The sequence below is a fragment of the Panthera onca genome, chromosome A3 (assembly GCF_046562875.1).
Source record: "Panthera onca isolate mPanOnc1 chromosome A3, mPanOnc1 haplotype 2, whole genome shotgun sequence".
Lineage (NCBI taxonomy): Eukaryota > Metazoa > Chordata > Mammalia > Carnivora > Felidae > Panthera > Panthera onca.
In genome coordinates, this window is record NC_138341.1 from 139358007 (window position 1) to 139371257 (window position 13251).

Genomic DNA, 13251 nt, shown 5'->3' on the forward strand with positions numbered 1-13251 from the left:
CTTGGACACTCGGGTTCCTCTCCCGAACGGGGAGGGGGCTGGGAACACAGGGCACATGGCAAGTGGAGGACCAAGACGGGCGGGGGCTCATCCCGGGAGAGTCTCTCAGCGGTGGCCCCCTCAGGCCCTGCTCGTCCCCTCCCCTGGGCTTCTCCCCTTAACCGGCCCCTCCGTCCCCACGCCCCACCCCATCAGAAGCTGGAAGGGGGGCAGGCGAGGCTGCGGGAAGGGTCCCTCCCGAGCAAACCCACAGGAGCAGGGGCAGTGTGGGCGCTCCCACCCAGCGCGCTCGTGTCAACCCGTCCCCAGCCCCAGCTGGACCCATCTACAGGGGCCAAGCCCCCCCCCCCCCCCCCCGGAGCTGACAGGCCCTCATTTTGCGCCTGCTGCATGCACAGCGGAACCCAGGAGAGGGCCGGTGGAGAGGCACAGGTGCATTACCCTGCTGCAGGGAGGGGAGCGGGTGACTGCGGCTCGCTGGGCACCGCGTGTGCTGGCTCTGGGACAGAACAGAAAGCACCCAGCAGCCCTGAGCCCTGGAAGGTGGCGGGGGCTGGGTGCCGACACGAGGGAGCCCCAGGGAAGGCGACCCGGGACCGGGCCCCCTCGGGGAAACTTCGTGAAGGAAGCCGCCCTCCCGCACCCCGTGTGAGGTCGGAGGGCAGGGCAGAGGCTCCAGGTGCCCCCACAGGCTGGGTCTGCACCTGGGGGGTCCAGGGCCCCAGAACCTCCCTTGCGCAGGGCAGGCCACGGGCAGGGTGGCCGCTCGGACTCTCAATGCCTGAGAGCCAGGAGGGTCTGGTCTGTGCAAGCGGCAAGGAGGAGGCTAACACAGACCGATTCTAGTGCAAATGTCAGACCAAGCGTGCGATGAACGTGAGCGGCTCTGAATGTCAGGGACAGCCCTGCTTCCAGCCGTGTGGCTCCGGAGGCGTTCCTCCAGCCCCCCGGGCTGCGGGGCCACCGCCCTCCTGCGAAGCCACAGGGAGCCAACCTCAGGCCTTGTTGTCTCCGGTGCAGAGCAACAGCCCAGTCCGGGAAATCTGGCCCCAGGAGCAGTGTTCCCGACAGCCTCCCTCCAAGAGCAGGGCTGCAGATGACAACATCAGGTCTGCTGAGTCCAGACCCAGAAGACAAAAGCTAATAGGTACAAAGTGACATCTGACCCAGAGTTGCCAAACCGACACCTGAATTCGCTGCCCAGGACTTAATTTGGCTGCATCACAAGAGCTCTCCTACCTGGAATGAAGGAGGGGACAGGGCCTTTGGCCTTTGCCAGGGAGGGGGCCCCGGGGCCCTGGGCACAGCTGTGGGCTCCACGCCGAGGAGGGTGTGGGTGACTGAATTACCACAAGGCGGCCAACGCGGGTGTGAAAACTAGGTCATCTGAGGGCAGCGGACAGGCTGGGGCAACGGAGGCCCAGTGACCACCAGTCTTGGGACTGCAGGGCTGACCGTGTCCTGAGTCAGAGAGGATGGAGGTGACATCTGGGGAAGGGAGACGAAGGCTGCCACCAGGCCCACAAACCACTGCCCCCCAGCTCCGACCCAGAGCTCTGCGTGTCCCTGAGGCTCCCGCGGGCCCGGGACTCGGGGCGCCTGGCGGCCGCTGCTCCTCAGTGCTCTTGGCGTCCTCCGGGCTGGGCTGCGTCTTGGTCCGCTGGCCGACCGCACACCCCGGCGGGTGCCACCCAGGGTCTCTCCAGGCGGAGAGGCACTTGGGACAGCCCCGGTCTTCCGAGCCGCCCACCGGCCGACCCCTTCCCGCTCAGCCTGCCTCGGCCGTTTCCATGTGAAAGTGTCGGCAACAAGCCAGGCCCCAGCCTCGATGTTACACCTTCCTCTGCACAGAAGGAAAGGCCAATATCTTGAGCTAGACCATTTCATTTTTAAATTGAAAATTAAGTTACTTTTTTCGTGTCTTAGAAAACCAGATAATGGCCGCAACCAGGAATGGATTCCTGAGGACCCAGCAGTGCCGGGCTTCTAGAACTTTCCTGGACTCCACCCCTAGCATGTGCCCAAGGACTCGGGCGCCCAGGCCAGGGACAAGCGAAGGGACCTGGGCCTGGCTGGAGAAAAGACACTCGGGAGGCGGCGTCCTCAGAGAACAGGATAGGGTGGAACGAAGGGGCCACAGGTCACCCACAGGATGCCGGTACGGACGTGGGAGGGACCCTGGTGCAGAGCACTGTGGGGACCCCCAGGAAGAGGCAGGGTTGCAGGAGGGCCTGGCGGGCCTGGGAGGATTTGGGAGGAGGGCAGAGGGCAGGGAAGGTAGGGAGGGGGCAGCACAGAGAGAGGAGCCATGCTGGTGTGCTGGAGAGACAGGTGGTGAAGGCCCCCCCAGGATGCTCCAGGTGAGACTTTTCCCTCCAGGCACTAGGGAGCCATGGAAGACTTCAGAGTAGGGAGTGCATGGCCAAAGGGGCAGAAGCCTTGAAGGAGGAGACTGAGGCCGGGAGAAGAGGAGGAAAGGGCCGGCCGGGTGGAGGGGAGCACAGAAAGTCTCACAGGACTCGATGGGGAAGCTGGGCACGTGCACACACACAGAAGAAACCTGGCCTTCCCTCTGTTGGGTGAGGCACGAACGGGCCTTTCCCTGGGCTCACCCTGGGGTCCCTCCTCTCTCTTAGTAAACCCTCTCTCCTGCCTGAGAAAGCTCGAAATTTCCCAGTGGGACCCCGACTTGCCTGGTTTAACAGCTAGGGGCAGGTGTATGGGGCTGTGAGGAGCCCCTGCTGGCTCCAGGTTCTACCTGCCTCCTGGCCAGCCCCCCACCCTGGCTGAGCAGCCCGGGGCCTTGTGCCCATCTGCAGCCCACTCTGAGGTCCAGCCCGGGTCTCGATTCCGCACCCGTGCTGGAGGGAGAAGGTGCAGGGGGAGGTGGGTGCGTGCAGAGGGCAAGGCGGGTTTCTCAACAGGTCACGATGGGACAGCAAGGAGAGACCACGGCTGCAGACGGGGGCGATTGGGAGCCCGGCGTGGACACGGTGCACAGGGGCCGCGGGAGAGTCTTCGAGGGGGGAGAGGGCGGGCTCCCGACGGTATCCAAGGCCAGGGCACCGGACGAGGTACCCCAGACAATCCCAAGACTACCCGGCCTGGCTCAGCAAGGGAGCCCCTGATCCCCAGGCCCTCTGCCCCCAACACTCAGAGCCCCCCATGCCCACCCTGAGGCCTGCTCAGACCCATAGGACCTGGGGCGGGGCTGGGGGGGTGTGTTTCTAGAATACAGGACACCTGGAGGGATACTCTGTCCAGGAGACGGGGGCGGGGCTGGCTGGTGCTGGGAGCAGGTGAGGAGGGTGGGGGGAGGCCCAGCCCCGGGGTGGAGCGGGAGGGAGGGCACGGTGCCCACGGCGGGGAGGAGGGTGCTGCCCCCTCACACAGCCCCCTCTGGCCTCCCTGTGGACCCCCGCCACACTCCACCGTGCTCCCCATAAAGGTGCTTTCAGAGGTGAGGGAGCGGGAGCTTGGGGTGCTGCTCCCTCCGCCAGGGCTCTGCGGAGTGGAGCCGGGCCTGGGGCGTGTGATAAAGGTCAGCAAACAAGCCTCGTGCTCCTGCGGGGACGGAGCTGAGGGGCATCCGGAGAAGGTCAGGGGAGGTTTGTTCCGGGAGCTTCCAGAAAGTGAGACTATAATAACAGGTTCGTCCGGGGAGGGTTGGCGTCCGAGGTCGGGGACAGGCCTGGGCGGGTGCCCCTTTTGTGCCCCAGGCTCTGGGTCCGGTGAAGCCCGACACAGCGGTCCCAGTAAGGAACGGCTCCTCCAGGGGCCCCCGGCGTTGGGTCCAGGCTGCTCCAAGGGCCCAGCGGAACCGCTGACCCAGGCTTGGCTGCTCGGGCCAGCCTGTGACCACCCCACCAAGCCGGTGCCGCCCCTGGGTCTCCACAAGGACCCCCTCCTGTCGGCTGCTTCACGGATGTCACGGGGCCCGTCCGGATCCCCGGAGCCTGGCCTCCCGTCTCGCACACGCGTGTGCTGACACACGAGCCAGTGAGGTGGCGATAACCCCTCGGCCAAGGCCACCTGGAGGCCGGAGCTCTCCTGGCAGGAGCTCACGCTGGCCTCGTTTGCGGACTGTGTCTGACTCTAACCTCAGTCGCAAGTGGGGGAGGGACAGGGACTGGTCTCCACCCAGGGTGAAGGTTCCAGAATCCCAGGTGGGAAGCTGGAGGGTCCACTCGGAGTCCCCTTGGCCTGGGCCTGGCCTGGCCCCGGCAGGCAGCCCTCCTCCCAGTGAGCACTGCCCCCTAGTGGCGTCCTGGACGCAGCGGCTCCAGAAAGGGCAAGAGGGGGTGTCCGGGCGGCTGCGGGCAGTGGCATTCGCCCACCAGCCTCCCTCGAGCCACGCCCTCGTCCCATCTGCCCCCGTCCCGTCCTTCCGCTGACTGCGGCCCCACTGACCCTCTTCCAGACATCATACGCACTCCTGGGTGCCCCCGGGGACGACATCTTCGGACACTCAGAGGCACCTGCAACCTGCCCCCACGCTCTGTTCCACAAGGACCCCCGCCCTGTGCCCCATCTGCAGCCTCCCCCCCCCACAGCTCAGACGCCAGTCGGGACACCAGCTGCCCTCGTTCCAGCCGCCCCCACAGGCTGCCCAGATCCGGCTCCACCATCTGCAGCCTTCCCCGTTGTCCCCCACGGTGCTGGCCTCAGCGTCCAGCACTGGACAAGGGGGCCCATGGGCCCGGGAGACAGCGGGAGGCAGCCCTGTGCCTGGCGTACCGGGATGGGGACGAGGAACACGCAGACGTTCTCAGACACCAGGGCCCCTGTGGCCGGGACACAGAGGGCGGCTCAGCTGGGGGCGGGCTCCCCTGTGAGTTCTGGCCGCTTCTCCAGGCAGGCTCTGGGGCCACATACCGGCCCCTACTTACCTCTCCCGCCTTGGTTTCCTCCCCGGGGAATGTGGTGATCTGTGCTCCCACCACATAGTGGGATGAGGAGGGGGGCGGGTGTGCACCGGCCGCTGCTGGCCGGACACACAGGGCTGTGCGGCCACATGGGCTGGGCGCAGAGTGGCAAGGAAAGCCTGAATGTGCGGGGAGCAGCGGGGACCACGGGGTCACCCTCTGCCCTGTTCTTCCCCACTCTACTCTCTGCACCCTGTGGTCTGGCAGCCAGTGTCCACCCAGGGTGGGTGAGCCCTGCAGGGAGCAGAACCTGGGCTGGGTGGGCTGCCAGAGAGCATAGGTGGGCACATGGCACCCGGCATGAAGGCCACATTTTCTGATCTTCTGTACAGATCGTGACTGGGTTTTAGCCAATGGAAGTTAAGCAGAAGCTGTGTGTGTGTGTGTGTGTGTGTGTGTGTGTGTGTGTGTGTAACTTCAGAGACTGGTCCTTGAAGGGACAGGGTGTCCTTCCCTCACCCCCTGTTGCTGACTGGAATGAAGATGTAATGGCTGGACTCAAGCAGCCATGTTGGTCCTTGAGGTGACCCTGTGGAGAAAGTCATGTAGAGCACAGCCACAAATCAGGAGGGTCCTGGGTCCCTGGCACCAGAGGGCCACCTGCCACACTAGTCCAGACAGCCTCCCTCTGGACCATGAGAGACAAATATGAGTCTATTCTGTTGAACCCATGGTTACTTAAGGCTTCTCTGTTAGTCACAGCCAAACCTAACCCTAACCCTAGGTGACAATTCTAGAGAAACTGAGCGAAACTTCTTGGCACAGAGAGATGAGCCAAAGACCATCGAATGCAAGAGACAACGACCTTCTTCTCCCATGGCCACGGTGAGGCTAGGGCGGTCACAGGCAGGCTCCTGCCTTCCTCCACAGCCTCCTCCGTGCAGTGAGGGGGGCCAGTGTGTGAGGGGGTAGCGAGGGACTCCCCCCGCCAGAGCACGTGGGAGCAGGGTTACTCACCAGGACCCCCAGAGCCGCAGAGAAATCTGGCCAGAGTGGATTGTGCTGGCCCAGACACCCAAGGGCCACACAGTGCAGGTTCCAGGGTTCCCGGGATGGCTCTGGAGCCCACGGCCCTCTGGCAGCAGCAGGGACGGGAAGGGGCTTTGGCGGGCTCGGGCCCCGGAATTCCTACTACCTTAAGCTGACGACCTGCGGTCCTTTGTTACGGCAGCAAAGGACACTGACAGAGCCCAAGGCCTTGACCCTGGAGAGTGGGAGTCCCACCGTGGAGCACAGAGGCCTCACGCCGCCCGGCCCGTTGCGAGCAGGGCCAGAGGCCAGCAGCCCCGAGACGGCGTGCAAGAGGAAAGAGGCCACACACCGTGCAGGTTGAATCACTGTGTTTTACTAAGTGCACAGGTCCCTGTGGCAGTAGAACTTTCTGGAACTTTCCACATGCGTCCCTGCTGCCAGATTCCACCCCTGCGGTCCTGGGCAAAGCCGTACTGGGCCCCGCTCTCAGGTACAAGTGTCAACCTGACAGTGAGTTGAGTAAGTCAGCGTGTCGGCTGGTCCGTAGAAAACTAGAGTTCATTCCCTGGGCGTCTATCCCTAGAAAACGGACAATGCACAAGTCGAGGGTCAAGTGTGCGGTGGTAACACATTCGCGAGAAGAAAGGCCGGTGGCAATGGTACAGGGGCGCGTACGAGTGGTGGAAAGTACACGGCAGTACTGAAGGCATTATGAGTATTCTTTGGAGCAAGAACAAAGTGCAGACAGCCAAGGCAGCGGCGCGGACAAGGGCTGCGGGGTGGCGAACGGGGCACCGGGCGCGGGACGGGGCGCGGAAGGGCCCGGCGGACGTGAGGCTGGTGCCGGGTCCGCCGTCCGCTCTGCGTCCATCTGCGGAGCCGGCGGGGAGGAGGAGGCGGGGTCCTGTGTCGGTGCCCGGCAGACGCCGGGGGGCATGGGGCGACCTCGGTGAATTTCCGTCAACGCGCATTAAGGCAACGACATTATGAAACCCAGCCAGAGTTGGGCGTGTGGTGTGGCGGGGGAGGGCCAGCCGTGTGGGCCGCCCCTCTCGGGGCCCCCTCCCCCAGCACCTGACCTGCCCGTCCTGAGGGTCTCCCTGGCATCCTCTGCCAGCCAGGGACACCACGCAGGTGTCCAAGACGAGAGGCCAGCCGGCTCCTCCGGTCCCACAGGTGCCTTGGAGAGGTTGACAGAGGGTCTCCCCTTCCAGGGAGTGTCTCTTCCGTGCTGTCTCTACCCTGTTTGCTAAAGCCTCTCTCCCTCCAAAGTCTCCTCCTGGAGTCTGCGGTCAGCCCCCACCCCCACAAGATGGCATATCCCGTGACCCGTGGCCCCTGCTCGTGCACGCTCCGGGGGCTATGCAGCGTCCCGGCCTCGGCAGCTGGTGTTCCCAGGTCCCCTGGAGAGAGGAGAGGGGCAAGCCCCTAATCCCACCACACCACCTCCTACGGGAAGCCCTCCCTGGTCGTCTCTCCTACTTAGTGCTCAGCAGGGGCCCAGCGGAGCCTGCCCCCCGGGAGCAGCCACACAGGCTCCCCTGGGTGCTAGAAGCAGGTAGCCCATTACTTCTGGGCCCTCCCCAGCCCTCCTGCCCCTCACCCAGCATTGGCACATCCAAGCAGGTGGCCCGAGGACCAGCTCCGGGGTCACAGAGGGCAGGTCTGTCCACACCACCGCCGGAGGCAGTGGAAGACCACGCAAGACAGCGTCAGTCGGGGAAGGGAGCGTCTGCCTCGGAGCCGGTGAGCATGGGGTGGGGGGAGGGGCACCAGGGGCACAGAGCCGTCCTGCTGCTCAGAACCCAGCCACCCTGCTCGGGTGCAAGATGTCCCCAAGCCCTCCATGGGGTGTCAAACTGTCCCTCTGCACACCGTGTTTATTTCAAGGGCTTGTGACATCAGAGGGCGGGGACACTGTCGTCACTCTGGTCTCGCGGCATGACGTCAGAGGCAAACAAACGCCTGCACCACAGTCTGTACACTATTTACAGTTCGGGGTGAATACGAAATAGATACAAAGAGTCAGCATTTCTACAAAGGCCTCCCAGGAGCCCTCCACACCTCTGGGCTTCAGGAAGCATCTAGAACGGTCTCAGGGCCGAGTTCCATCCACAAACAGCAGAGGCAGGGGCACCTGCTTTATGGGGTGCCCCCTGAATGTGAGGGCCAGCAGAAGAGAGGGCACCCCTCTCCCCCCCGCTTCTCTCCCGTGTTAACGTGCTGAATCCGTGAGCCTAGTACAAGGGACAAGGTTAGTTCACGATGCCGCCCCACCTGGCTGGTTCGTGTGCTCGGGGACCAGGGGCAGCCACAGGGCAGTTCCCGCTCTAACCAGATGGGCTTCTACAGAGCACCCTTTGCAGTGTGGGGTCCCAGAGCGCAGGCACCTTTCTAGCCTCCTCCAAACGGGCTTGAGGCGAGCGCCCCTGACGAGGGGAGCGCCCTCCCGTACAAGGGGCCAGGCGGGCAGGCCGAGGGAGGCCTCTGCCACCTGGCCAGGGCCCCTCCATCCTCCAGGGAGGCCCAGCGAGGCCATGGCTCATGAGTTCACGTGGGCAGGCAGGAGATGTTGGGCCAGAGGGTGCCGGTGAGGGACAGGGTGACGCCCGTGTGGCCAGGGAGGGCAGAGGGAGCCGGTCAGGGCCCCAGGGTTACAACCGGACACCCGGGCCTCCCCAGCCCAGCCCAAGTCACGTCGTGGCATCCGGCCGAACGGAGGCTCTGGACAGCCGCCGGGCCGGCTGACGTGAGGCGCGTGGGCCCCTGACGGGCCCCGGTGGCCCCTCTGCCAGAGCTGCCCAGGAGCCCGGGACCGCCGGCCACCTGCCACTCAAAGTTGTTAGCTTCTCAGGGCATAAAGCAGACAGATCCAGAGAGAGAGGTCAGACAAAGGGCCACCAAGGTCAGATGTGCAGCGTGCACGCACACTGGGCAAGGGTGTGAGAGTGCATGCACGTGGGCGTGTGCACGTGCGAGTATGTATGGGTGAGCGTGCATGTGTGAGCTTGTGTGCGAATGTGCACGCGTGCATGTGAGCGTGTGTGGGTGAGCGTGTGCATGTGAACTTGTAAGTGTGTGTATGAGTGTGTGTGAGCATGTGTGGGTGACCGTGTGCGTGTGAAGTTGTGTGTGTGTGTGAGTGTGCACACGTGTGCACGTGTGAGCTTGTAAGTGTGTGTATGAGTGAGCCCGTGTGTGCGCATTGTGTGCATGTGTGGGTGGGCTGCACATGTGTACGTGTGCACATGAGTGTGTGCGTGCATGTGAGCGTGTGTGTGCCAAGTTACATCCCCATGGGTGCGCTTATGTGTGTGCGTGTGCTGCACGTACGCAAGCGTGTACATGAGCACAGGGCCGTGGGCTTGTGGGGGCACATACTCTGGCCTAACAAGTGCCCTTGTCTTAGGAAACCTTTGCCACATCTGCCAAGGGTGACCGGCCGGCTCCGCACTCCCATCACGCACACGCCCAACCAAGGGCTCACGCTCCTTGCAGAGGCCTCCAGCCTTTTCCTGCTATGCTTCTCCGAGGGTGGGACCCCGGGGCAGGGGGCGGGTGCCGTGAGGGACACGCACCGCCCGGGCCTCGGTCCGGGCGTCCCGAGAGGGGGCCTCTACGACATCATCTCCCAAAGCCGAGCCCCTAAACCATCCCCCAGAGCTGGGTGCCTCCTCCCTTCGGAGGGGCCAGAGATCTCAGGCAGGAGGCCTCTCGTCCCCCCTGCGGACGTGGAACATGCCTGAGACCCCTCCTGCTGCGGCCTGAGAGACCCCTCCCCCTGTGCAGCGGCTCTGTGGACAGGAAGCACGTCTGAGGCCAGCTCCTCCCGTCTGCAGGGGCACACAACACAGGGAGCATGTGGGACGGGACAGCAACCTTTCTCTCGGGACAACAGGCGCCTCCACCCAGGGCCTGGAGTCCTCGATGGCCGAGACCCAACAAGGCGGGTCTGTCACCGGCGACATGCTCTAACTCTCACAGGGCCTCGAGATCCGACCCGGCCTTGCCCGGCTCAGGGGCCGCCCGCTCCTGCCCTGCCTGGCGGTCTGCAGCTGGAACCCCCCCGCCTCCCCCGTGCCGGGAGGGCGAAGGGGGCTCAGCCCAGAGGGAGATGGCGATGGGAGAGGCACCTTCCCCGGGCCACTCCGCACAGGCCACACCAAGGCCCGCGGCGTCTGCACGGGCAGGGACTTCTCCCACCACCCTGAGGCCAGAGAAACACGGCCCTGGAGAAGGACGGTCCTCAGCATGAGGGAGCCAGCACGGCCCCAGAAGCGCTCCTTCCTGGGCCCCGTGGCAACTTCCACACCTTCCCCTCCCGGAGGCTGGGCCCCGACAGCAACAGCGGTTTCCACCTCTGAGCCTGTGCCCTCCGCCCCCCGCCCTCCGCCCTCCGCTGTGGGCAAACACAGACCCAGCACAGCCACCTGCTGCCCAGCCAGCAAGAGGCGCCTATGGTGGGACCCGGGGTGTCCTGGCAAGGGGAGGCGGCAGGCACAGAGCCCATAGCAATGGCCCCTGCCCGGTCAAGAGACATTACTCCCTAAAGAGCTCTGAGCACCCAGACCTCATGCCCGGGGCACATGACCCTCAGATACTGTTTTCCAAGCCCTTCTCCGAGGACAAAGGCAGACTCTCTCGCCAACCACTTCTGGTCCGAGTCATGACAGAGCTCCCCCAGGACCTAGTGTTTGGGGGAGGTCACTCCATAGTGGGCTTGGCCGCGTCCAGCCCGACCACACGCGGGGGTCACTGCCGCAGAGATAGCCAGGTGCCCGGGCTGCGCCTCCAAATGCCAGATGCCTCCCACCCCACAGAGTGCTGAGACTGGCTCAGAGCTGCTGTTCCTGGGGCCAAGGTGCCAACCACAGGAGACAAGGGCCCCTGCTCCCTGAGGCTCAGGCTGGAGATGGTCATCCTTGACTCCCAGGATACCAAGAAGTCACAGCCAAGGGACCAGTCAGTTGCAGAGCGGGTGGGTGGACGGTCAGCCGCAGCGGGGACGAAGGAGGCACCCTACAGGACAGGGCTGCTTCAGCTCCACGGGGGGAGGGGGCCCCCCAACCTCTGGGGGGCTTTGAAGGCTTTCCCCAGGGGTTATAGCATCGTCCTGCCCTGGGTCCTGTTGAGGCACCAGTGGGGGAGCAGTGAGGCAGGGCCCCCAGGGAAAGACAGCACGTGAACCTGCTCACCACGACCTACCCGGCCCTGGGGCCTAGAAACACCAGCCCGCAACCACCCAGCATGCTCCCTGCACACGGGGCTCTATCCGGTGCTGGCCGTGGCCTGGAGCACATGGGGGTGCCCATCCCCAGGTCTCCGGTGGCTGCAAGAGCCCCCCGCAACGGCCCCGTTCCAGAAGCCTGTGGAGCAGGCCCCTCCCCACAGGAGCCGAGGCCGGGAGGCCCTGAGGTCTCACCCCCTCCTCTGCAGGCCAGCAGCTCCCTGGAGCAGAGAAGGCGTCGTCGTGCCAGCCTTGCGGGGACAGAGGGACAAGACCAAGCCGCGCCCACGGGGCAACAGTGCTTCCTTCAGCCCAAGCTCCCTCCCCACGGGCCTCAAGGCCATCGATCCTGCCCCTCGCTGCCACCCTCAGCGGGCCCTGCTCCTTGACCACACGCCTCCTCCCTACCGCCAGGGGTCTGTCCTCTGCCATCACCCCTGCTCACACCCCAGCCGGCGGTCTGCAGAGAGGGCACGGCCGGCCTGGCGGCCCCTTGTTAAGAAATAACTTCTGCCAGACTTCACTTCTCGAGACCAAGGCGCCCCCGCCCACGTCGCTGAGGAGCGTCCCGTCTGCAGACCTGGAAAGCCAGAGTCGGGGGGAGGCGGGCGGGCGGCCTCACTTCCGCGGCCCGGCCCAGCCCACATCGCCGAAAGGGCCCTCCCCGGTGGCGGAGCGCGGCGGGGGCCCGCACGGGGTGCACAGGTCCGAGTCCGTGTCCGACTCGCCCTCCGCGATGTAGGGTCTGACTGTGGCGCAGGGCGCCGCGGCCGCGTAGCAGCTGTGGAGGCCGTCCAGGTTCTCCTTGGACTGGGAGATGCTGAAGCCACTGAAGGAACGTTCCAGCTCCTCGTGGTCCACGGACGGGATGGAGATAGACGTGTCGCTGTCCCGCAGGGCGGTCTCATGCCGCAGGAACTCCGTGCTGGCCCTGTTGCCCCCGCTGCAGGCGGACAGCGAGCGCTCGTGGGCGGGCGGGGGCGGGATGCGCACCAGCGAGCCGTGGTCGCCCACAGGGGAGGTGCCGTGGCCCTGGCGCGGGTGGCACTGCTGCTGCCACGAGGTGGAGGGCGGGCACTGGGCCGGGGGCGCCGAGAAGTTCTTCTGGCCCGTGGAGCTGGCGGAACGGATCAGCTTGATGATGCAGCCGTTCCTGTCCCCGTGCTCGCGGCTGTCCTCGGGGCTGTGGTAGGGCGGCGCCGGCTCGGGCTCCTTGGCCCCGAAGTACGCCTCCGTCTCCGTCGGGGGGATGCCCATGCGCTGCATGTAGATGTTCACCAGAAAGTCCAGCTTCTTCTCCATGGACAACACCTGAAACAGGGGCCGCTGGACCAGGCCTGGAGCTGCCGGGAGGCGGCCGGGCACCCTCCCCCGCGTGGGCGCAGAAGCAAATGCACGAGGGGCTCTGCGCCTGACCCTACCCGCCAGCCTGGGTGGCCTCTGGGCCGCCTTGCTGTCCACCGTGGGTCCACCCCTTGGAGCAAACCGTCCAGAGGGAAGGAAGGGCCGTGGCGTCCCCCGTCCCACCCCCCCCGCCCCCCACCTTGGGCTGGGGGACCCTCCTACCTGCTTCTCCACCTTCCCCAGCCGCCCCATCATGCTGGGGTCCTCGGGCAACTCGGCCTCGGCTGGGCCCTTGGTGCGGTCCTTGTCTGTGATCGCCGGGCCCCGCCCCACGATCTGGTCCACTCTGCCGGGAAGAGACCCCACCCCCCAGCATGAGCTCGGGCGGGTGCGCCGGGGCCCGTGGCCCTTTCCTCCCGGGCCAGGCCACGGGCCCCCAGATCCAGGCTCCGGGCTGGGCCCGGAGCCGCCCGGGGCGTGGGGGGGGTGGGGGGCAGCAGGGCGCCAGGGCAGGTAGACGTGGGGCACCTGGTCTCGCCCTGCTCTCTGAGCCTGAGGGGCCTGCTCCCACCCACTGCGTTCCAGCGGGCGGCACATTAACGAGGAGTAAAGTGGAGAGGGATCGGACCGCTCACCCCCCAGCTGCCCTGCCCCCCGTGCCCCGCCCCCTCCCCTGAGCTTTACTCCTCTAAATGTGACCTCAGTCAGCCCAACCCGGGGCGGGGGGGGGGGGGGGGGGGGGGGGGGGCCTGGGGAGGGCGGAGCTCCACGTCTGCGGCAGGA

General features: G+C 65.7%; 1 protein-coding gene across 18 annotated transcripts in view; it reads right to left on the reverse strand.

The window, feature by feature from the left end:
* The window catches only part of KCNQ2 (potassium voltage-gated channel subfamily Q member 2), a 148658-nt gene that overhangs the window by 89345 nt on the left and 46062 nt on the right, over positions 1 to 13251 (reverse strand). For 17 of the 18 annotated variants that reach the window (XM_060621980.3, XM_060622085.3, XM_060622037.3 and 14 more), the window contains 2 exons: positions 12691 to 12814; positions 6236 to 12435 (listed from right to left, as the gene is read on the reverse strand). In XM_060621980.3, coding sequence (XP_060477963.1) covers positions 11743 to 12435; positions 12691 to 12814 — 817 coding nt within the window. In that variant the 3' untranslated portion in view covers positions 6236 to 11742. Of the gene's footprint in view, positions 1 to 6235; positions 12436 to 12690; positions 12815 to 13251 lie in introns of those variants that run through there. The other variant, XR_009607043.3, reaches the window with a different exon arrangement.